General features: G+C 35.1%; 1 protein-coding gene across 3 annotated transcripts in view; it reads left to right on the top strand.

Moving 5' to 3' along the window:
• The first annotated feature begins 1732 nt into the window (after positions 1–1732).
• Positions 1733–23859, top strand: part of DCAF10 (DDB1 and CUL4 associated factor 10) — a 41371-nt gene continuing 19244 nt past the window's right edge. The window contains exons 1-3 of one of the 3 annotated variants that reach the window (XM_081065763.1): positions 1733–2361; positions 11300–11413; positions 22622–22819. In XM_081065763.1, the coding sequence (XP_080921889.1) occupies positions 1817–2361; positions 11300–11413; positions 22622–22819 (857 nt within the window). In that variant the 5' untranslated portion in view covers positions 1733–1816. The remainder of the gene's footprint in view (positions 2362–11299; positions 11414–22621; positions 22820–23859) is intronic. The other 2 variants (XR_013994404.1, XM_081065764.1) reach the window with 2 other exon arrangements.

A 23859-nucleotide genomic window follows, 5' to 3' on the forward strand; every position in this document is an offset into this window, starting at 1 on the left:
AATCATGGTCATTTATTTTAGTCCTTAGGTTTATTTTAGGTTTTAGTAAAGATTATTTGGAATAAGTGAGCACTTAACATTTTAAGTAGAAACATAAAAAAAAACTGGCATTACTGAAAGACTTGTTCGGTATATTACAAACACCTCTGCTTTTGGGCTAAAGTCTGGGGGTATCTTAACTTTTCAAAATTCATATCTAATTGCTAGAGGTACATGTAAACCTATAAAATGTTTTTGTTCCCATTTGATTTCTTTAGATTCTTTAAATTGTCAGTGAACAGTTCTTATTCAGTTTTGGGGTTATATAGTGTGTTAATTTTGAATTGCCTGAACTGTGAAATCTAATTATCTTGATCTAGCACAAAAATCTTGCAGAGCTTGGATTTTTCTATTAGAACTGTATCTTAAATGCCTTAGAATATGGAACCCTAAAAATTAAGTTTTATTTTATTTACTGAAAAAGTTAACCTTGGTGAATGTATCATGGCCAAAGTTTTGTAGGCCATAAAGTTTTAGCCATTGGCCATAACGTGAAGGTCAAGCAAGGGGCCTCTATTAAATATCTGTTGCAGCTGGAAATTGTGGGTCATTAAGAGAGATTATTTGTTAATCACATAACAGACCTTTACCCCTTCTGCTCTGTGTGGGCAACATGGGGAATATCTCCAGAGGAATGGCTGCCTTATCTCATCTGAACTCAGGACGCTTGCTTCTTGCCCTTTTTTTGATCAGCTCGTGGACAGGAGCGCTGAGTAACTATTAACTTTCCTGCTGGGAGCACCTGCTGAATGTTCAGCCCTCTGAATCTCATTTCCTTCCTCCAGATATACTTTGGGTCTATTCTCACAGGATAGATCTTTCTACAAAGATCCTCCAGATTTTTCCTCAGTCACCAAGTGTGAACCTTCTACAACACAGCTCTTGATCTAGGCTTAGAATTGTCAGTTCCTTATCTACCCCTCCTTGTACTTCAAGCTTTCCTTTATTGAAGACTTCCCTTCCCCAAAAACACCCCAGTTCCTGTTAATCCTTTTATGCAGAGTTCTATGCATTTATCTTCAACAGCAGTGAAGGGCCTTGTATCTGTCATGCCCTCCATGCCCTGCCTGGGAGATTGTAAGCGGGGTTGATCCTGGGCTCTGTTGCTTGTAAGATAGATTTGATTCAGGTCTCCAGCTCCCCTCAGTGACTCCTGGCTGGATATATGCCTGGTCCTGCAGAGAGGAAGGCTTTGACCTTGATAAAGTTTTGACCTACTGTGCAGAAGCTGGGAATCGGGCAAATATCAGGGCACCAGGAGGCTCCATTTTCCAGGCACTGTACAGGCCAGGGCTTTATAGTGCATAAGTTAATCAGAGTCCTTAGACTCCCAGGTTCAGTAGGCAGTAAACTAGAACACTATGTGTGACCTGCACATACTATGGTCATTTCTTCCCCTCGATGATCTCAATGTAAACTGGGGGAATAACAGTACATAATCATACCCAACCTCATTGACTAGTCAGTCCCACTCATCCCCTGGCACACAGGTCGGTGACAACTACAAAATGACTCTTGCACTAGTTGCCCGGATGCTAATGGCACCACACAGCCCCGGCCCTCCGCATTGTCAGTTGTGTACACGTAGTAGCTCCCGACCGCCCTCGGTCGGTGTCCCGGCTTTCGCGGTCCCCGGCGGATAGTGGCCAACGGGAGGCGCGGGTTTCCCAGCCGGCGGGCTTAGGCCGCCGCGCGCCGGAAGTGGCGGCTGGAGCGGGAGGGCCGAGGTGGCTGCCAGCGGGGCGGCGGCCGGGAGAGGGGGGCGGGGGCGTTAGTCATGTTTCCCTTCGGGCCCGGTAGCCCCGGAGGGGACCGGGAGGCCGGGACTGAAGAGCCGGCACCCCACGGGGGACAGGTGTCAACTGCCGGGCCGCTCCCTTCCCCGCCCGCGCCGCCACGGCCCGGGGCTGACGCAGCCATTCCCCCGTCGCCCTCCCGGAGCCCTCGTCGCCCCGGCGGCCCCTCGCCGCCCCAGGCCTCGCGTGCCGGCAAGTTCAGGTTAGCCGCAGCACTGGAGTCCTCAGTTGCTTCCGCCCAAGGAGAGCCGTCGCCGCCCTCCCCGACGCGCCGGCGACCCGGGCCAGACTGCAGGGTCGGGAGCCCGGGTCGGCGCGGCCTCGGCGCCAGCCTGGGCGGCCCCGGCGCCCGGCTCTTCGGGTGGCTGCGAGAACGCAGCCTGGGCCGCGGGCTGTTCGTGGACCCGGCCCGGGACAACTTCCGCACCATGACAAACCTCTACGGTTCCATCCATCCTGCCGACTCGGTGTACCTCAGCACCCGCACCCACGGCGCCGTCTTCAACCTCGAGTACTCGCCCGACGGGTAAGCGCGGCCCCTCGGAGGGCGGGTGCCCGGCCCCGCGCGGCGCGGCTGCCCAGGGCTCGCAGGCTCGGCCCGGGCGGGGTGTGCGGGTCTGGTGGGGGTCGCCGGCCTCGTGCCCCCGGCGCCTTCTGCACGGGCCTCCTGTGCTCGCCCGGACGCCCGGCTCTGGGGGGGAATTACTAAAGCCACAGAGCAGGTCCGTCAGAACCAGTCCAGAGCGGGGCTGTTTTGGCACACGACGGATGCTCCGTAAATACACTGGGTACGTGCTCATTGTTTCCCGTCACCCGGGCATGATTTTTTCTCCCCTAAGTATGTGTCAGAGGCGGGGAGCCTGCAGGTGCCTTGTCCCCCGCGCTTGACTTGCCCAGAGGAGACAAGTGTGCGTTCCGCTGCTCCACCAAGACACTGCACAGAGGTGTATCGCGGCGTGGGGCACCTGCGAAGTTTCCAGGCCAGACTACGGGCTTCTGTTGAGAGGAACCAGCCTTTTTCCTGGCTGATTACACAGCTCGTGTTTGGCCTCAGTTTACTTTGTGCCAATTTTCAAAATAATGTATCTTCTTAAAACTTCGTGTCGTGAGTATGCGAACAAGTGTGACAGCGGTCAAAGGAAAACCTTCCCGCGCAGTTCCACCCTGAGACGACTTAGTTCGTGTACCTCGTACCTTATCAAGGCTTCTGGATTCTTGTCATTGGCTTTGTTGTTCATTCATTCATTCCCTCATTCAGCAAATAATTGTCGAGCATTTGTAGGTACCAGAGATGGAGGGTACAGTGCTGAGCGAAACCAGCTAATGGCACTGCTTTCATTAAGCTTGGGACCAATTGGTTCAACTAAACATTAATCACCATGCTAAATAATTCATAATGTATACTTACAAATTGAGATAAAGGCTTAAAGGAACCTGTTGTGGAATAGGGTGTTTGAGGTTTCCCTTAGGAAGTGACACTTAAGGAAGATCAGAAAAATGAGAAGATGAGTTAGTCAAGATAGCGTTGGGGAATGTTTCATACGCAGGAACTGGTATATCAAAGGCATGTGTCTTTGATGGAGGGGCAGTGTATCATGTCAGAGAAGCTGAAAGGTGATGGATTAACAAAGCAAAGAGTTTTGCTAAAGAAAGACAACATACGCTCAGAAAGGAGCAAAGCAACTGAGTCTGGATTCAGCCAGGTACACCCTATTCCATTTCATTGATGCAAATGCTGCTTCCTAATTACACTTGGTACTGGGATCTCTGGAGTTTCTCATTATAGCAGTTGTGTGGAACTTGTAGCAATGAATGTGCATCTGAATACAGAGGAAATTGTTAAGAAGAAAAACTATTTTGCTGAAGTTTATTCATGGAATCTCCTCTCCCCTCTACTTCCTCCAACCAAGCCCTATTCTTATAAAATACCTATTCTTGGTATTTTGGTCCTCCCAAAATACCAAGAGTCTCTTCCTCATGAACATTCAGTTCCTCTCTTCTCCATATCCCAGTTCCTCTCCTCCTCTTCCTACCTTTCTGTCAGACCTTCAGAAGTCGCTGTTTGTACTCTTGGAGGTGGGATTTTAGGTAGAAGGTGAGAGGGACAGAATGAGTTATAAAGAAGGAATTCCATTGCCAGTGATATTAGAATGAGGGATATATTACTGATAGGTCTTGTCTGAATCTGGACTATATTTTCTCATAGAAACATTTTTGTTAAAAGTGGTTAGGTACTCTGATATTTAAAACAAAATAATTCAATAATTTTTAATTACCCAGCTAATATATACTCATTGTAGAAAACCTAGGCAATAAGTGAATGAAAAGAAGCTAAACAAAAATTATGATCCCGAAGATTAATTGGATATTCCAGAAAATTTTTTCTTTATATATGTTGATTTTAATACAAACATGGAATCATGCTATTTTGTAGCCTTCTTTTTTTATACAATATATTATGAATTACCTTTGTTAATATATTTCTGCAATATTTAAAATTTTTCACTAGTTTAAATAAAACCTCTATAAACAAATATTTTAGATTTATGTCCTTATGATAAATCCCTGAAATGAATTCAGGTTATGAAGATTTTGGATACCTATTATTAAATTGTCCTTTGTGAAGACTATACCAATTCTCATTCCCACCACAGACATATGAAAGTGCTTGTCTCCTATACCCTTGCCAACATAGAACATTGCCATTCTTTTTCATCTATGTCAAGGTGATAGGTGAAAATAGTTCAGTGGCTTAAGTTTTTAGTATCTTGCTACATCTACTAATATACTCCAAATTTTTATAGCACTTAAAGTAATTTTTTAGAAAAAGTGACATATCTGTTAAATGAGATAATTTCTGATATCCTTCAGTTATATATTAGTTAAATCAACTTACTGGGTGACATAACCATCATCTGGATGACATAACCATTGTCACAAGAACTTCTCAGTACAGAGAAGGAGAGGTGACACTGAAGGTAAGAATTAAAATTATGAATTTAATAGAGACCAGACTAGAAAGAATTTGCCACTAAATAAGAAATGAAAGAATACATGAATTATAAGATAATTTCTAAAGAATTCCAAAAATGTTTTAAGCAGTATCAATGTTGTCAAAATAAGTGTATCACTTCCTAATGTGACATTTTGAAAAAGGAAATTTGATAATGTTAATAGATAATAACATGACTTACTCAAGTCATTCCTATAATAGTGGGACTTTCTCAACCATTTCCTTTATGAGAACACGTTAGGCCCTGCTGAAGAGAGCATTAGTGTGTTGAAGAATGGAAGTGAAGAAATTATCCAGAATGCAGATGAGAGACAGACTGAAAATACAAAGGTTTAGTGACATGAAGCATAGAGGGAAAAACCATACCATATATTTGGTTACTTTCTGAAGAAAATGAGATAAGTAATAGGGCAAAAAACCTATTTGAAGAGATAAAAGCTGAGAACTTTCTAGAATTGAAAAAAAAAAAGCAGTAAGCCATGACTTAATAAGCCCAACACTCCTCAAATAGGAGTCTAGGAGTCCTCCTTAGACATAAAATGAAACTGAAGGAAAACAAATACAAAATCTTAAAAGCTAAAGAAAAAAGACCTTCAAAGAAGTAACTATGAGTATGATAGCCAATTAGTTATCAATAATAATGTAAATCAGAAGACAATGGTGATTATTTTTAGTATGCTGGGGGGGAAAACTGCCAGTCTAGCTGTCTATACCCAGCAAAGATGGGTTCTTTGTTCTCAAGAACAAAGATGAAATAAATACTTATTCACACAATCAAAGCTGAGTGAGAGAGTTTGCCACCAGACTTTCAATAATGGAATTCTAAGTTTAGAGAGAAGAAAATATTTTCAAATGGAAAGTTTGAGATGATAGAAGGAATGAAAAACAATGAAAATGGAAAATATGTATGTAAAATTAATTTTGGGGGATTAACAGCAATGGAACTAAAATAGAAGACAACAGTTGTATATAAATTATGAAGGGATGTTCTAAATTCCTTATGTTTTTTTTGAGGGGGAATTATATATTAACTGTAGGCTTTAATAAGTTTGGTATGCATATCAAAATTTGCAAGGTAACTACCAAAAGACAAGAAAGAACATATCATTTCTAGACTAGTAGAAGAAAAATATGGAATAAAAAAAATTCCGAAAGAAAACAAGGAAAGGAAAGAAAAAAATAGAAAAGATATAATAAATAAAAAGAACAAAGAATGGCTGAAAGTAAATCTATATATTACTAATTATAATAAATATAAAAGTACTAAATGTTCAAAAGGATAGAGAAAGATTGTTCAAATGCATTTTAAATAAAATAAGGCTGGTGAGCAATATTAATGTCATACAAAATAGGCTTTAAGGCCAAAAATTACTAGACATGTTAATATAACATCATTTCATAATAAAAGCTCAAATCACTTGAAAGATAGAATAGTTATAAACTTGAATGAGTCTTTTATATTTAAAAAATATATATGTGTGTATATATGTATATATACATATATCAAAAATTGACTTCAAGGAGAAAACAGACAAATTTATTATAGGAGAAGATCTTCATACACATCATAGTGGACCTCAGTTAATCAAATATAAACATAAGAAGGATACGCAAGGTATAAACAACACTTTAAATCTTGCTCTAAAGGGTATATGTAGAATACTGTGTTTGGGCTTAATATTTAGGTAGTACACATTGGGTCATCTGTATCAGTTGTTAAAATATTGATATATGTCCATAGTAGTTAAATAGGTATTGCTCCAAGCCCATTGAATTCCCTCCTAATGCATCAGCACCTTCCATGGGACCTCCCGGTATAACACTTTATATAGCAACTAGAGAGTTAAGAACCGGCACAGCAAGCTGTAAACAAACATCTCACTGGAGAACTATAGCATCCATTCTAATTGCTCCTGACCCATGCTGGGTACCCTCCCTTTCACCACCACCACCACCACCACACACGCGCTTGCACGCACACACACAATCCAGAGGCAAATGCCCAGTGACCATTTGGCTTCTCTTAGTATGGGGCTGTCTACCTTTCTCAGGCACTCTCCCACTTTCACATGGTCATTTGTGGGAAACACAGCCTCTGGGGAGATTCAGAGAAATGAAGAGAACAGTCAGTGAGAGTAATAGCACTATTGCGGACACTATCCAACATATTAACCCTTGGCATAGTATGCATGAGTAGAATTCTATCCTAATGGCAGGATAGAATCCACAGCAGATGAATGAGGCCTAAGAGGATGGTTTACAGTTGAATGACTCCTGGGATGCAGATCCCTAATTTTTTCATTCCTATTGAATTTCACCTTTATTTAGTGGGACAAGTTTGCCAAAACCAACTGAATACCTGCCCCCTATGGACATTAATAACACTCATTTTATTAATGAAAATGACTGCCCACATAAATCCTCTCTGTACCAGATACATTTACTTGAGAGAAATGTGAAGCAGAAAGGTCATCAATATACAAAGGATTTGTATCCTGGCTGATGCTCATAACTGCCATATTATCTGTCATCTGGGCTGAGGGATTAGGTTTGATGTAATTAAATATGATATATCAATAAATTACTTTTGTGACTTAGTTAATATAATTGAATACATATTGAATATATAAAATTAACGAGCATTATAAGGGCTAAAAAATTCAGCAAAAGTTAAAAATTGAGGATTCAGTCCCATGAGCAATTGTTCATGTTAAGCGTGATATTTTTTTCCTTATCAACTACAAGTTATTTTATGCTACCTATTTAATGTGGAAATTCTTGGATGGGCTTTATGCAATTTCCTATGTCCGTGGTTCAGACAGGGGCATCTGGATCAAACAAGATTATGGCTACAATTTCCAAAAATTAATAAATGAATATTACTAGTATAATTTGCTGAACAATAACTAATATCACTTGCCAAGCATTTTTATAATCTACAGTTTAGTTTATTAAGAAAATGTTTTTTATTGTATCCATATGTTAATTTATATTATAATTGAATTTAACATTTTTTAATACCACACTTGACTATGTGTAACAGCTACCTCATGCTTATTTTTTTCAAACACACAAGGAAGATTTACAAAATTTTCACATACAAGTCCACATATTTAAAAAGATTATCATAGAGTACAATTTCTCAGTACAATATGATCACAGAAATTAATAACAAAGATAACTAAAATAAACCTGATGTGTTTTCATGAAGCATTTGTAAATAACTGTTGGGCCAAAGAAGAAATGAAAATGGAAATTAGAAATATTTTGAACTAAATGATAATGGAAGTACCACATGTCTCAAAACTTATGGAATATATATAAGTAAAATAGTACCTCAGGAAAATTATAGTCTTTAATAAACTGGAAAGGAAGACAAGGAAAATTAATGAGCTAAATATCCATCTCAAGAAAAAGAACGGTGACGATAGCTGCAAATAATAGAAAAGTAAATCTGAAGAAAGGAGAAGGAAGGAAATTCAGTAACAGTAGAATTAGTGAAATTTTAAAACTCAATAGAAATACCCAACAGAGAGCCAAATTTGTTTTTGAAAAGGCAAATAAAATTGAAAAACACTCATTGATCAAGAGAATGCCCAAATAAACAATATTGAGAATCACAAGGGGGATACAACTTCAGATGCAAAAGGTAGAGATTGTAGCTTTCCAAAAGTAGCAAAGTAGGTGGTAGACCAACCCTCAGAATAATTAGAAAAACTAGAGAAAATACAAAATACTTAATATAAGATATAAACAGCTTATTTTGAAGGGATTGGAGAATTAAGGCAATGAGGAAATTGCAAGGCCAAGATCTGCAAAAGGAAGGAAGCCAAAGATGTGAGCTCACTATTTTAACCAAATGAATCTAGCAATATGGTAGAAATGAAAGATTGATTTGACATTAGAAAATAAATTAATGTAATCACTACATTAACATCTTAAAGGGAAAATATAAGATAATTTCAATAAGTGATAGAAAGTGCTTTTATAAAATTCAACATATATTAATGAGAAAAGAAACTTAGCAAATTTGTAGTAGAAGAGAACTTCCTTAATTCAATAACAGAATCTACCAAAATTAAAATTAAAAATCCTCCAGCAAACATTGTACTTAATAATGAAATGGTGAATGTATTCTTGAAGATCAGGAACAAGACAAGAGTGCCCTGCTAAATTAACATTTCTATTCAACATTGCATTGAAAGTCCTAGCCAGTGCGGCAAGGGAAAAAAAGTATTAAAAAAGAAAAAAGCAATTTTCTGTAGATGTGATTATCGACAAAGAAAACCTATAAAGTATTAAAATAGCAATAATGATGGATAAGTATTTTAAAAATCAGTTGCATTTCTACACCAGCAACAAACAGCAATATTTTAAAAAGACATTTACAAAAGCATCAAAAAAAGGTCAAGTACTCAGGAATAAATGTAATGAGATAGGCATGACTCATATGGAGAATCTCCATGGTAACTGGAGATATACCATGTTCATGGATTGGAAGACTCCATATGGTAAAGATGTCAGTTCTATGCACACTTTCTGTAGATTTATAACAATCTCAATTAAAATCCACATCTGGCTTTGTGTTTGAGTGTGTGTTTTTGTGTACATAATTTGATAAGTTGATCCTAAATGTGTAAGGATGTTCAAAGGTCCAAGAATTGCTAAGATACTCTTGCTAAGAAAACCTTGAGTATGTGGGAAAGTATGTATATTACTGATGGAATGATACAATATTGTATGATATAAATTCTGCCAAATTAATTTGTAAAGTCAGGGCATCTCAATAAAAATACCAATAAGATGTTTTAGTAGGACCTGACACGCTATATCTAAAGTTCACTTGGAAGAGAAAACATGATACTAGCCTCCAAAAAAATGTTTATAAAGCAATGAGGGTATCTTGCCTTGCCACATATTAAATATACTATAAACCTTTTGGAAATTAAAATAATGTGGTAGTGTTGCATAGAATAGATTATATAGAGTACAAAAACAAAAATTGTATATGATAAAGATTGGTATTTCAAACCAATGAGAAAAGTTTAGCTTTGATATTGGGACAAATGATGCACATTTTAAAAGTACAAAGCATGCCATATACAAAAATGGGTTGTAATTGGATTAAAACAAAACAATAACTATCTGTTATATAGATCTCCTATTTACAATGTTTAAGGTTATGACTTCCAGATTCATTGATTCATTTACTTTTATGCACAGAAAGGAGAAAAGTTCATTCCATGATTCTTTTAACTAACAAAAAGAAATGGCTATTTATACATCTTCTAAAATTACAGATTTTAATTGGAATATTTTTTACTCATGATGATCAAGTAGCACTTCAGATTTATTAAAACTTTTGAAGTCTAGATATCTCAAAAAGGATTTATGCAGACACCCTTTAAAGGACAACTTCACGATTACTAAATATGGAAAAGATTTCAATTTAGCAGATATTTTATCCCTCTCCCACTTTATCTAAAAAGTTTATTCTGAATAGAAACGTTTGACTATTTAAAATTCTATTTTATGCACTTTCATCTTAAGTGTACAAAATTCCATTTGTTATTGGAACTATAAATTGGGAAGACCTACGGTTTCAGAGTCAGCATTTCATTTACTAGATCTGAATCTGAAAGAGCAGTGCCCACAAAAAATTAGACTTAATCAAAGTCAATAAAAGACAATAGATTTTCAGAAATCAAAATGGGGCTTTTAAAAGGTTTATGAATATGTATCTTTGTAATAGAGAAGGGTTAAAAAGAGACAATACTAAAAAAAAAAAGGAAAGGATTGTTTGACTATATCTAACTGATATATGCCGACTTTTTCAGTTTATCTTAATAGATACTGATAAAGAAATACATAATTTTGTTGCATATGATTTTTTCCCCCTAAGCTGCCTCATCTATACATGTTTCTCTGCAACACCTTTTCTCATTTAAAAGTACGTTTGGGAATTCTTTCATATTATATCAGTATAAAGCTATGTCTTTCTTTTTAAATGTTGCACCATATTGCAAAGTGTTATGTACCATGGCTTATACAATCGTTCCTTCTTTCATGTACATTTAGGTTTCTTTCAATTTCTCCTTACAATGAAGCATATATATATATTTATATATCCTTCTTTGTACATATGAATGATTGTCTCTAGATTCATTCCCCAGAAAAAATTGCTGAGTCTAAAGGTATGCACATTTAAAATTTTGATAGATACTGGTACTCTCCAAACGTAAGCTGTACCAGTTTATACTCTACCATAATATATGAGAGTACCATTTTCTAATATTGCCAATGGTAGATAGTGTCAGCATTTTAAATAATTGTTACTAACATGGGCAAAAGAAGTTATTCACTTATAGCTTGTGTAATTATAAATAGATGAATATAAACAACCAGAGAATGCTAGAAAACTAAACAAGAGAAATGTGTCATTTGCTTTCAGGTCAGTGCTGACAGTTGCTTGCGAACAGACTGAAGTTCTGCTTTTTGACCCTATATCATCAAAGCACATAAAAACACTTTCTGAAGCTCATGAAGACTGTGTAAATAATATCAGGTTAGTATTACAGTGAAAAGTGAACTTTATTAGTGTGACCCAAAATAATTCTGTTTTAGAAGTTCATGAAAATTTGCAATGCCTTGTCCAACAGTGCTAGATGAACACATTTGTGATTTATGACTCTTATCCCTTGTGAAACTTACCCCTTTCATTATAAAACTTACTGTTAACTATTTTGGATTGGAATCTTTCTGAAATGCATTTTTCACTTTCACATGATTTTCTTTTTATATATCAGGGTCATTATGAACCTCAGCCAGTATTAATGATAGTCCTGTAATGCCTTTGGACTAATGATCCGTGTAGAATTATGGCAGTCCCATTATTTAGCCTGTCTTACCACCTCCCCCCACACACCAAAATCCAAACTCCTGAGGGGAAAAAGCACATAAACACAGAGAACATCTTTATACTGTGTTGGAAGCTTTTAAAATTCTCAATAACAGTTGAACAGTTTGGTGGATTAATATGCAGTCATTAAAATGATGGTCACAGAGACTACTCAACATGGACAAATGCTTCGAATAATAGAGGTTAAAAATCATGATAAAAATTGTACCAATATGACATGATGCAGAAGGAAAAAGATTAGAAGGAAATATTTTTAAATGTTAATAGTGAATGAGTTAGAATAGATGGATTATGAGTAATTTTCTGTTTTCTTAATTTTATGTAAAGAGATTATATTACTTTTATAATGATTACTTTTAATGTTCAAAAAAAAGAAATGTGGAAATTACTTCTAGTCAAGGTGACATACTGAGTTTTAATGTAACCCCTATGTTTCAAATACATGGAACAAAAGACTAAACAGCACAAAAGATGTAGCCAAGCTCTGAAACAACAATAAACATCCTTGTGGGCCTGAAATGGAACACAGACCCAAAGCTGTTAGGAAGGTTTAAATCACAGCCCACTAGGTTTCAGTATGGCAGTAACATGTAGTTATTTGGCTCCTGTCAGGAATCAGAAGTGCTGAAGTGCTTCATCTGAGGCAGAAACCAGAGCCAGACTACTACATGAAGCCAGGGCTTTGGGTGGAATGTCTGTCCCATTTGTGAAAGTCTGAAAAACAGAAAAAGCTATTCACTACCTGGGGCTATAGGTTTTAGCTGATAAAGACACAATTCCTCATGACCAGCAACTGATGAAGCCATTGCTGAGTCAGTGATTGAAAGTATATATGTGATAGTTCCAATATTATCATGAAACTGGAGGACTTAATGTCCTTATAAAGTCTAGTTGTGGATTAGGGGTCCAGAAATCCAAGTGGGGACAACCATAAAAGCATTAAATAACAAGAGAAAGCAAAAAACCCAAAACCTTTCCTACTCAGAATGAGCCTACAACCGAAATTCCAAAACTCATGAAGACATCCAATATTAATGTCATAACAAAATCAACTAGAACAGACATTTTCTCTGGATGAAATTAATTTTATGGAGTAGTCCAACAAAGACTTTATTTTTAAAAATAAATTATTTTATTTATTTTTTTTTGACTAGGTAATACATGCACGTGGTACAAAATTCAAAGGTACAAAAGGGTAAACAGTGAAAAGTAAGTCTATCTCCCACCTCTGTCCCCTAGCCACCCAGTTCCCCTCCCCAGAGGCAACCACTATTACAAAGTTCTTGCTATCCTTTCTGAGATAGTTTGTGCATGTACAAGCGTATACACACACATACATACCCTTTTATATAAATGGTAGCATTCTACACATACTATTATATACCTTGACTTGTTCACTTAATAATATATTTAGAAATCATACCATATTAGTATCCATGGGATGATCTTATTCTTTTTAACGGCTGCATAGTATTCCATTGATTAGAAAATCTTTAAAGCATTTTTAGGATGCTGAAAGAAATAAGTCAAGGGGTACTTTTGATTTAAAGAGAACTCAAAAATTACGAAATGAAAGATGAAACAAGAGCAGGTTAATGTGGAGAAGAACCAACTAGCACTCTTGGAAATTAAAAATGTAATTGGTATATAAAAAAACTCATTAGATGGCATAAATTTACCCATTGATGTATAAACCATAGATGATAGAATTAATGGGTAGGAAAATAGTATAAAAAAATTCATCCAGAACACAGAAAAAATATATAAATATGAAAGAGTAGTTAAAAGACAGAGGATTAATTGAGAGACTCCAACACATATATAACAATTACAAAAAAAGACGATGCAGATTAGTGGAGAACTGATTTTTGAAGACAGAGGCTGAGAATTTTTAGCATTGAAGAAGGACCTGAATCCTATCAAAAGTAAACTCTAGAATGTCAAGTAGGTTAAATAAAGATAAATTCACATCTAGACATGTTGTGGTGAAATTCTAGACTATCAAAGATATAAAGAAAAATCTTAAAAACCATCAAAGTTAAAAGAAAAAGCCATCAAAGTTAGAAGCCAGATTACCTATAAAAGTATAATAATTAAACTAACAAAGATTTCTTATCAGCAACAGTTGATGCTAGGAAAAAATAATACCTTAAATGCTAAGGCAATAGCATATCATATCCAGGTAAACTGTTATTCCAGAAAAATTTTAATTAGATGAAATGATAAATGTTATTAATTATTAATAGCAGAAAAATAATAAGGGTTTTTTTGGGGGGGGTACATTTAATACAAAGTTAAAACTGAAATTCTAGATTAGCACTATCCAATAGAATTGTAATTCTAGCCACATATGTAATTTTAAATTTTCTAGTGGTCACATTAAAGAAAAAAAAGTGAAATTAATTTTTAATAATGTTTTATTTAACTTAGTATGTCTAAAATAGTATTTCAACATGTAATCAGTATAAAATTTATTGAAGTATTTTACTTTAATTTTTTTCATGCTAAATCTTCAAAATCCAGTGTATATTTTATACTTGGGGCACATCTCAATTCAAAATGGCCACATATCAAGGATCAAAAGCTACATGTGTGGCCACCAAATTGGACAGTATAGCTTTAGAAAGTAAGAACAAATAGGTTGTATGTACAGGGGAGTTTCGTTCAGTAGGAAGGTATAACATGTTAAAGTCTATGTCATGTTCAGAGGAGGTAGAAATATTAAGTAATTTCATACTTTCAGAACAATGTATAATTAAATATATAGTATGAAAAAACTGAAAGTAATTAAAATAATAGAAATACAGTTTATAGCTTCTAAACCACCAGAAGATAGAGAAAAGAGAGTACTGAAAAGTTGATCAGTTCCGTAGAAGATGGGAAAGCTTAAAAAAATAAAATAATAATAATAATAAAGCAAAGGAAACAGATGATAAATAGAAAATAAGACGTAGAAATCGTTCCAAATATATGAGTAGTTTACAGTAAGTATAAAGGGATTGATCTTTGTTAAAAGACACAGAGACAGCAATTTGAATAAAAAACAAAATCATCTTACACTCTTTAATAGAGATACCAAAAATAAAACTGCCCAAAAATGGGAAAAGAAAACTGATATAGATTATCATTATTGGACAGATGGAAGACCAAAGGCTTTAATAAGGATAAAAATGCAATAGTACATATTAATGAAAGGAAAAGTCTGCCAAGAAGATATATAATCATAAACTTGTATGTAACTTGAAATATACAAAGTGAAAATGGAATGAATGATAAGGAATTACAAGTCTATAATCATAGTGAAAGATTTTAATTCAGTTCCGTCCAAAACTAGCAAATCAAGCAGATGAAAATTAGGCTATAGATTTTTAAGTATCCTGAACAACCTTTCTACTAAAATGAGAAATGCTAGATAAGATTTTAAGTAGTAATATATTTTTAATGTATAGTGGAGCTGATAAGAAAGAAAGGAATCCTAGGGCCAAAGATGAACTGGAAGTAGGAATGCAAGGACGTAAACAGGTATTCATCTGTCTTTTATCGTGGAGGCATCGGCCAAATGCTAGTGTCCTTGAGCTTTTCTTTTGATATGATGACACAGAGGACAGGAGAGTTAATTCTAGGGCGAAGGTGAGGAGTCTAGTAGAAAAAACAGCATAAGGCTGGGACTCCAAAGTCCCAGCATAAAAGTGATCTAGAAATAAACCACCTTGTTCATCTAGAATATGGCATTGGGTAGAGGGGTGTCAGAATATCTCCTCTGAACACTTGTTCCATGTGGGAGACCACCTCAGGGATGATGTAGATGCCTGATCACTGCACTGTACACCTGAAGCTGAACAATAATGAATGCCAACTATAAATATATAGCGGAGTACAGCATTAGGAATAGAGAGTGGAAATGTAATGGCTCTATGCGATGTCAGAGGGATAGTGGATGGGGGGAGGGGGGTTTACACAGTGTGAGGGATATAAACGATAAATGTCTAAGTATTACTTTGTCTTGTGTACCTGAAACTAATAAAAAAAAATGTTAAAAAAAAAAAAAAAGAATATCTCCTCTGAATTTCTAACCAGAAGCCAGTCTTCACGTGTGGGCCCTAAATTCATACTACCATATGTTCCAAAACCCTCCACTCAACAATTTTAAATTGGATCCAGGTTGGTAGTGCTGCCAGGTATCTGCAAAAACAAATGCAAATCTTCTCTGGAGGAGAAAACTCAGTATCATAAAGAAGTCAATTTTTCCCAAATTAGTCTATAAATTTAGTGCAGTTTTAATCAAAATATCAACAGGGGTATTTTTTTAACTTTATTTTAAAATTCATATTGAACAGCGAAGTGCCAAGAATATTTGAGAAAATTCTGAAGACTAAGATGGTAGAGGTACTCACCCTTTGAGATATGAAACGTAGTCTTAGGACAAAGACTAATTAAGTGACTGATGGAATGGAATAGAGCTTCCAGAAATTTAACATATGACAGGGGCATTACAAATCAGCGTGGGGGTGAGGAGCTGGAGAACAGAGAATTGGTTATAGATATATAGATATAGATATAATAAAATTAGATTTCAATCTCATATGATAACTAGAAGTAGCTGCCAGTTAAAGACGTAGTTATGAAAGCAAACGTTTAAAGCTTTAGAAGAAATATAGAATATATTTATGTTCTAAGTATGAGAAAGGACTTCTTAAGACACAAAAATCGTAAACCGTTGTAATCATATTAGTGTGAGAAGATAAGCTATAGGCTGGTGGGAGAAGACATTTTCAATGTACATAACTAAAAAAAGTTTAGTATTCAGAATATATAAAACAATTACGAAAAAGAAAAAGACAATTAACCCGGGAACAAAATAGGCAGAGAATCACATAAGAGAAACTAAAATGAGCAATAAATATGGAAAGATTTTCAAGCTTACTAATTATCATGGAAATGCAAATAAAAATAACAATGAAGAAATACTAAGTATTGGCAAAGATGTTGAGAAATAGAAACTCTTAGATATTATTGATGGAGTATAAATTGGTAAAATTATTTGAAGAGCAATTTAGCAATATTTTGTAAAACTGAAGATCAATTTTTTTAAATAAAGCACATGTGAACAAGCTGAGGTGTAAAGAAGGTTCATTATAGCATTGACAGTAATAGAAGTTGAAAACAAATCTCCATCAAGAGGAAGTTGGATAAACTCTGGTATAGTCATACAATGGAATACTATACATCAGTTAAAATAAATGAACTGGAAGCTTCAGTATCTGAGATGCATCTCAGAAATTCAAGGTTGAGCTAGAAAAGCAAACTGTAGAATGAGCTATACCATTTATATAAAGTTTGATACCATTTATATAAAGTGTGATACCATTTATATAAAGTTTGAAAATATCCAATCGTAAGCTTGATGAGGGCATGTATTTGTCTGTTTGTTCTTTGCTCTATCTCCAGCACCTAGAACTGTGCCTAGCATATAGTAGGTGCTCATTAAGTATTTACAGAATAAATTGAATGTAAAACAATGTTATAAATTGTTTATGGGTACATGCTTATGAATTTATGCTATTAAAAACTTGCATGGGGAGTGACAAACAACAAATTTTGGATAGTGGTTCCCTCTGGAGAGGGAGGGAGGGGAATGGGATTGGGGAGGGATATACAGGGTACTTCAACTGTGTTTATGATGTTTTAAAAAATCTGAACAATAACAAAATGTGGAAATTTGATAAAGCAGGGTGGTGGGTATCACAGGAATTTGTTATAGTCTTCATAATTTTCTCTCTGTTTCTAATATTTTACAATATAAAAATTTAAAGATTTATGTTGAGTTTGTTTGCCCTACTCAAAATGACCTCTGACTAATCTGCTGTTAGAATTTGTGTTCCTTATCAACGTCAGCTCTCATTTGCTGCTATCATGCCTGCCCTAGTACCCCACACCTCAAATTTGAATTTGCTTCTTATCTGTTGATTAGAATAACAGGGTTTGAAGCTGTTGTAGAAGTACATATAACTTCAGAGTTTTGAGTAAGGATCTGAGGAGTCCTCTGGCATGAGCTTAAGTGTGTGTTACTTATTAATAATACTAACTTCCATTTTTTGAGTGCTTACCATGTGACAGACCTTTTGTGAAGCACTTTTCATACATTATATTGTTTAATCCTCACAGTATCCTGATGTGAGACAGATACTGTACTCATTTTAAGGAATGAAGAAACTGCGAGTCAGATAAAGAGACTTGCCCAAGGTCTTACATATAATAAGAGGTAGCTCAGCTCCAGTAAACCACTTCACTGTACTGTTCAGAGATATGGGCATGCACTCCCTGGTTTGGTTCTCTATAGTCATTTTGCACATACTTAGTAACAACTTCCAGATTTTTTAGTTTTGAGGTTTGCTTATCTTGTAAAATAAAAATGTTGATAGTTGTGGAGAGTATTTTCTGTTGCTTCATGTTAGGGAAAGTATGTAATTTTCATTTGTGAGGACTCTGTATGTAGATTTAATACTCCATTTAATAATCAAGGTCCCCCAATTATGAGATTGTGGGGAGAACAGAGGTTATCATATTTACTTACTGATATGGCAGTGAAAAAATTAGTGCCCATTTAAATCTCCCAAGATCTACTATTCTCTCCCACTGTCTTTGTTGGTCTCTTCCTGATTATTATATTTCAAATAGTATAATATAAATACATTGTTTATCACTGGGAACATAAAATTTCTTACTTTGCAAAGGATGTAGAATTTCACAAAACCCTGAGAGTGATGTTAAATAACTGGTCAATTACATATAAAATCATTAGCAAATGAGGATTTGATAGAGTAGTTATCAGTTAGAGAAAATGACAGAAATGATGACATGATAGAGACTTCAAAAAATTATATTCCTGGGTCTTGGCACCAAAAAAAAAAATTATGTGAATATCTCACAGGACTAAGGAAAGGCCCTTGGGAAAATTAAAAAGCCCTTGAATATCATACAGAAATGACCCTCTTTTTGATTATAGTATAAAACTCAAGTATGAAGTAAGGATGCATATTCTTCTGTCATAATTTCACTGGAAAGATTATGCAAAAAAACCTGAACATTTAATTTATTCTTGCATGTAGTTAAATAAATGTAAAAAAAAGAGGTTTATTTTCATGATTTTTTTGTTGTTTTTTTTAAAGATAAATACTCAACAACACTTTCTTTTCCTTGTTCAACGAAATGTTCATCACTATTTTAAGAAAATACAATTTCAATTGCTGTTATCCTTTACCAGTTATCGTCTAATAATGAAGACCTCAATTTATCCAGACGGCAATTTACCCGGAGATGTTATAGTCATATGTTGGGGTTTGATGGGGAATATGGAGAAGTTCTATAATTCATAAACTCATAGATTTCATGTGTGTGAAGGACTATGGAGTTAAAAATATTTTACAATTATTAACTGATTCAGCTAGACTGAGTTTTGAGAGAATTGGACCAGATCTCAGAGAACTTGTCTAAAATTTTCCATTCTCTGCCTCTGCTTTCTTGGGATAAGAACTGTAGGTGCTTTAACTGTTTCTAGTCTGCTTTCTTAATTTTCTACAATTTATCTACTCTCTTTACCAATGATTCTCTAATACCAAAAATTTTAACAGGTAATACTTTGAGGAAAGAATGAGATAACTAAAGTCAAAATATTGAATTTTTCATTAAGGTAAACTGGTTCAAGTCAAAATTATTAGCTTTTGTTTTAAGATTATATTCTTTCTACTTGTTGGTGTTAAAATACACTTTCATGTAACTGGTAATTTTTCAATAGCCTTTTTGATAAAAATTTAAAAATTGATTTCCTACTTTATTTTTTATCAAAATCCAAGTGTTTTGGAACCTACCTACCTTGGAGATCTTTCTGAAACTCTTACTTTAGTCATGTCACTCTCTCACCTTAAACTCTTCAGGGTAGACCATTGTGGCCTAAGGCAGTATAATCCCACTGGGATTTTGAATCCATATGTGCATGAAGTATTTTCTCTAGACTAAACAAAATATGTTAGTTACATTTTTTTTCTAAATTTTTCAAATGCATGAAGATGTTCTTATGATGATGATCAATTTATTTTAAAAGTTTGACTTTCCAGTAGCCTTTTCTCATTGTGTATTTTTTGCATCATACAACTCCTGTCAGGTGTGGAAGTCATTGAATTATTTTTACTTTAAAAAGCTTCATAAGTAAAGGTAAAACAATAAGGGGATAATGGATTTGCCAATATAATAATTAAAATTTTGATATAATAAAAAATATAAACCACACTGAAAAAATATGTGTGGAAAATATATTAACAGACTGTATTTGAAAAACTGAGGTAATATTATCATTACCACAAAGAGATTTTATAACTCAGTAGTAAAAATAATACTGCAGTAGGAAAATCAGCAAAGAACATGAATAGCAATTCACACACAAAAATATAAACTTCCAATTCATATGAAAAAGGTTCATCTTTACTAAAAATAAAAGTTTCAACGTAAAACAAGATGATTTTTTTTCTAGCACTTAGCAGAATTAAAAAATATCTGTGTGGCAAAGGTTTGGAGAAATGGACACTCTCCTAATTGCTGGTAGAACTATATATTGGTATGTTCTTTTGAGAAAAATTGGCTGTATGTATCAAAAGCCCTACATTTTTAAAACCCATTTTTACTTAGCAATACATTTTACTGGGACTATACTTAGAAAAAGCACCAGGGATGTGATTAATATTTGGCTGTTAGGATGCTCATCATAGTGTTTTATAGTAGTGGAAAACTGGAAGCAACCTAAACATCTAACAACTGCATATTCTAAAAAGAAAAAAGATTACAGTTCATTCATACAGTGAGTGCTACACAGCCATTAAGAATGATTTTTGTCGATAAATCTTTAATGACATGGCAAAATATTTGTGAGATAATATTAGGTCTGAAATACAGGAATTAGGCTAAATATCAATAACAGTGGTTATTTTTGGTAGTGGATTTTTTTCTCCATTTCAAAAATTATTTTCAATGGGCCTGTATTTATAATTAAGAAATAGTTATTAGGAATCATTATAGAAGAAATTTGTGATACATTCTCTACTTGTCTCTACTTTCCCATACAAAGTACTCCCAACAGCCTCTCAGAGCACATCATCCCTTTACATGCCTCTGTGCCTTTGTTTACCCCTTGGTCACTTAGGGAGTTCCTACTCACCTTTTAAAGTCAGTTTAAATGACATCACCATGAAGTCTTTCCTAACCACCTTCTTTCTTTGCTTATTCTGCACAATAATTATTTATATGTATTTATAATGTCTTTTCACTAGGCAATGAACTCTTCCTATCTCATTCATTCATTTAACAAATATTTGTGAGTGCTTATTATGTGCCTGGCACTGTGCGTTGGGTACCACAGAGGTAACCATGAACTACGCAGAGCGGCCCCCGCCTGCAAATTTATAGCCTAATCCTGTCCGCTGTGATATGGAGTGTTACAATAGGGTGTAGAGTGTTTTAGCAGATTAGAGGATTGGTAATCTACCCCAGGCTGGGGAGAGGGAAGGCTTCCTGGAGGGGGTAGCTGAATACTAAAAAGTGTTAGCCAGGTTAGGGAGTAGGGGAAGGGTAGTTTCAGGTAGCAAAACGGTCCTGACCACGGGCCTGGAATTTTAAAACCATGTTAAGTTTCAGGAAGGTCATTATGGTGTTTGTGGATATTGAGGTTGATTTCTGATAGAAAAATAATTATATATAATTTTATCTTGGAAAAAGCTGCAGAATTCATTTCTTCTTTAAAGAGATTAGGAAGTTATATATTATATATATATATATATATATAATGGCATGTTAGAGAAAGTATCCTAATGTTGAATTAGGCAGAAACTCAAGTGTGATTGGTAGGTTTGCTATTTTTTAAGTATTTGTATAAAATATATTCTCACTAAGGACTGAAAAATTAGTGTAAAATAATTAAAAGCCTGAATTATAGATTATTTTATCTTGTAATCTTGACTGGTTCTAATGAAATGTTGCTAAGCGAGATTATTTGGGGAATGCCTTTGAATTAATAGATGAAAACGATGGCATTTTAATAGCAATTTTTACATGTAAATGTGTTCTAAATAGAAAGAGATGTTACTTGTAGCAGAGTAAACATTTCTCCTCATTTTGAACCCTTTACATTTAACATGTCTCCCTTGGCAATCAGGGTTTCCAAATTTCCTCTGTCTCCTGTTAAATTGTTTCTCACCATTTGTTTCCTATACAGATTTTTAAGTTCTCCTTTATCTCTAGCACTGTTCTCTAAACACTCACCCGTTTTCAGTTCCAAATAAGTGTAAAGCAAATGGATAAAATTGCAATGTGTTCCTTATTAAATCACAGTATCTTTCCCTGTGTTTATATGAATTATACTTAATATTTATTGTATATCATAATCACTGGGTTTTGTACAGGAAACATGATTTCACTCATATGTTGGCTATAAAACAGAAAGCAACAAACAAACGAAAACCTCATAGACACAAATAACAGGATGGTGGCTACCAGAGGGGAGGTGGGGGGAGGGAATTGAAGAGGGTAAAGCGGGTCAAATATATGGTGACGGAAGGAGACTAGACTTTGGGTGGTGAGCACACAATGCAATATAAAGATGATGTATTATATTGTATACCCGAAACATACATAATCTTATTAACCAATGTCACCCTAATAAATTTAATTTTAAAAAATAAAAGAAAAAAAGAACCAGTGAGTTTATAGTCCTTTTGTTTGTTTTCTTGATTAGGTAATATAGAGACTATTTCTCAAGATTCTTCAATAAGAGATTAAATAAACCAGTTTTTCTTTTCTGCTTTGTAGATTTCTTGATAACCGGCTGTTTGCTACCTGCTCTGATGACACTACAATAGCACTATGGGATCTGAGAAAACTGAACAACAAAGTATGCACTTTACATGGTCACACTAGCTGGGTGAAGAACATCGAATATGATACTAATACAAGACTCTTAGTAACATCAGGATTTGATGGAAATGTCATTATTTGGGACACCAACAGGTTTGTGAATAGGAGACCATGTTAGGATTAGAAACAAATATGTCTTAAAGATGGTAAACAAATTCAGTGTTCTGTTTTAGCTTTGATATCGCTTTAGGAGAAAGAAACTGGTTTTGTGAAAAACACTTAAAAAGTGATTCTATCTTTTGTTACTTGCACTTAGTCATATATTGCAACTAAAAACTTTGGAGAAAATTATATGGAAAGGAGACCAAGTAGAATAGGTAATGATGAAAAATGGTTTGTAAGATGCATTTCCTAAATTTAAGGAAAAATATTTTTATTTCCTCTGTTGAACTGAAGTGTTTTTCACTTATTGGTCTTTCAATTCTAAATCTGTTTATTTTGTAATTTGTGCACTTTGTTTTCATGCATTGAAAGAGTTGTTAGTCTCTCTATTGGACTGGTACTATCTGTAGTGGAATGTTTGTAAATAATGTGTTTTTAGTAGTAACTATGGGAAAAGAGAGGAGGACTTCTACTGGCATTTACTTGGCAGGGATCAGAGTTTCCAAACATCAGGCAGTGCACAGGACAGTTTGCACAGGGGACCAGTTGTCTCACCTAAAATGTCAGTCATGCCTCTGTTGTGAAATATTTCCATAATAATTGATAAATAGCTACAATCCTGCAGCATTCCCAGGTGTCATATCCTGGCCGTCTGGCTACCCAGGCCCCTCTTCTAGGAATACTTCCCTCAAGATATAAAATCTATAGACCTACAGACTTAGAGCAAGTAAAGAAATTGAATTGGTAATTTAAAAATCTTCCCACAGTGAAGAGGCTCAAGCACAACAGACTTCACTGGTGAATTTTACTTAATAAACATACCAATTTAAAGAATAAATCATACCAATCCTTCACAAACTCTTCAAGAAAATAGAGGAGGAGAGAACACATCCCAACTTGTTTTATGAGGGTATTATTACTCTGATACCAAATCAGATAAACATCATAAGAATAGAAAACTACAGACCAATATTCCTACAAAAAAAAGATTCAAAAATCAACATATTCACAAGTCAAAACTAGATAGATAG

The sequence above is a fragment of the Rhinolophus hipposideros genome, assembly GCF_964194185.1.
Source record: "Rhinolophus hipposideros genome assembly, chromosome: 11".
NCBI lineage: Eukaryota > Metazoa > Chordata > Mammalia > Chiroptera > Rhinolophidae > Rhinolophus > Rhinolophus hipposideros.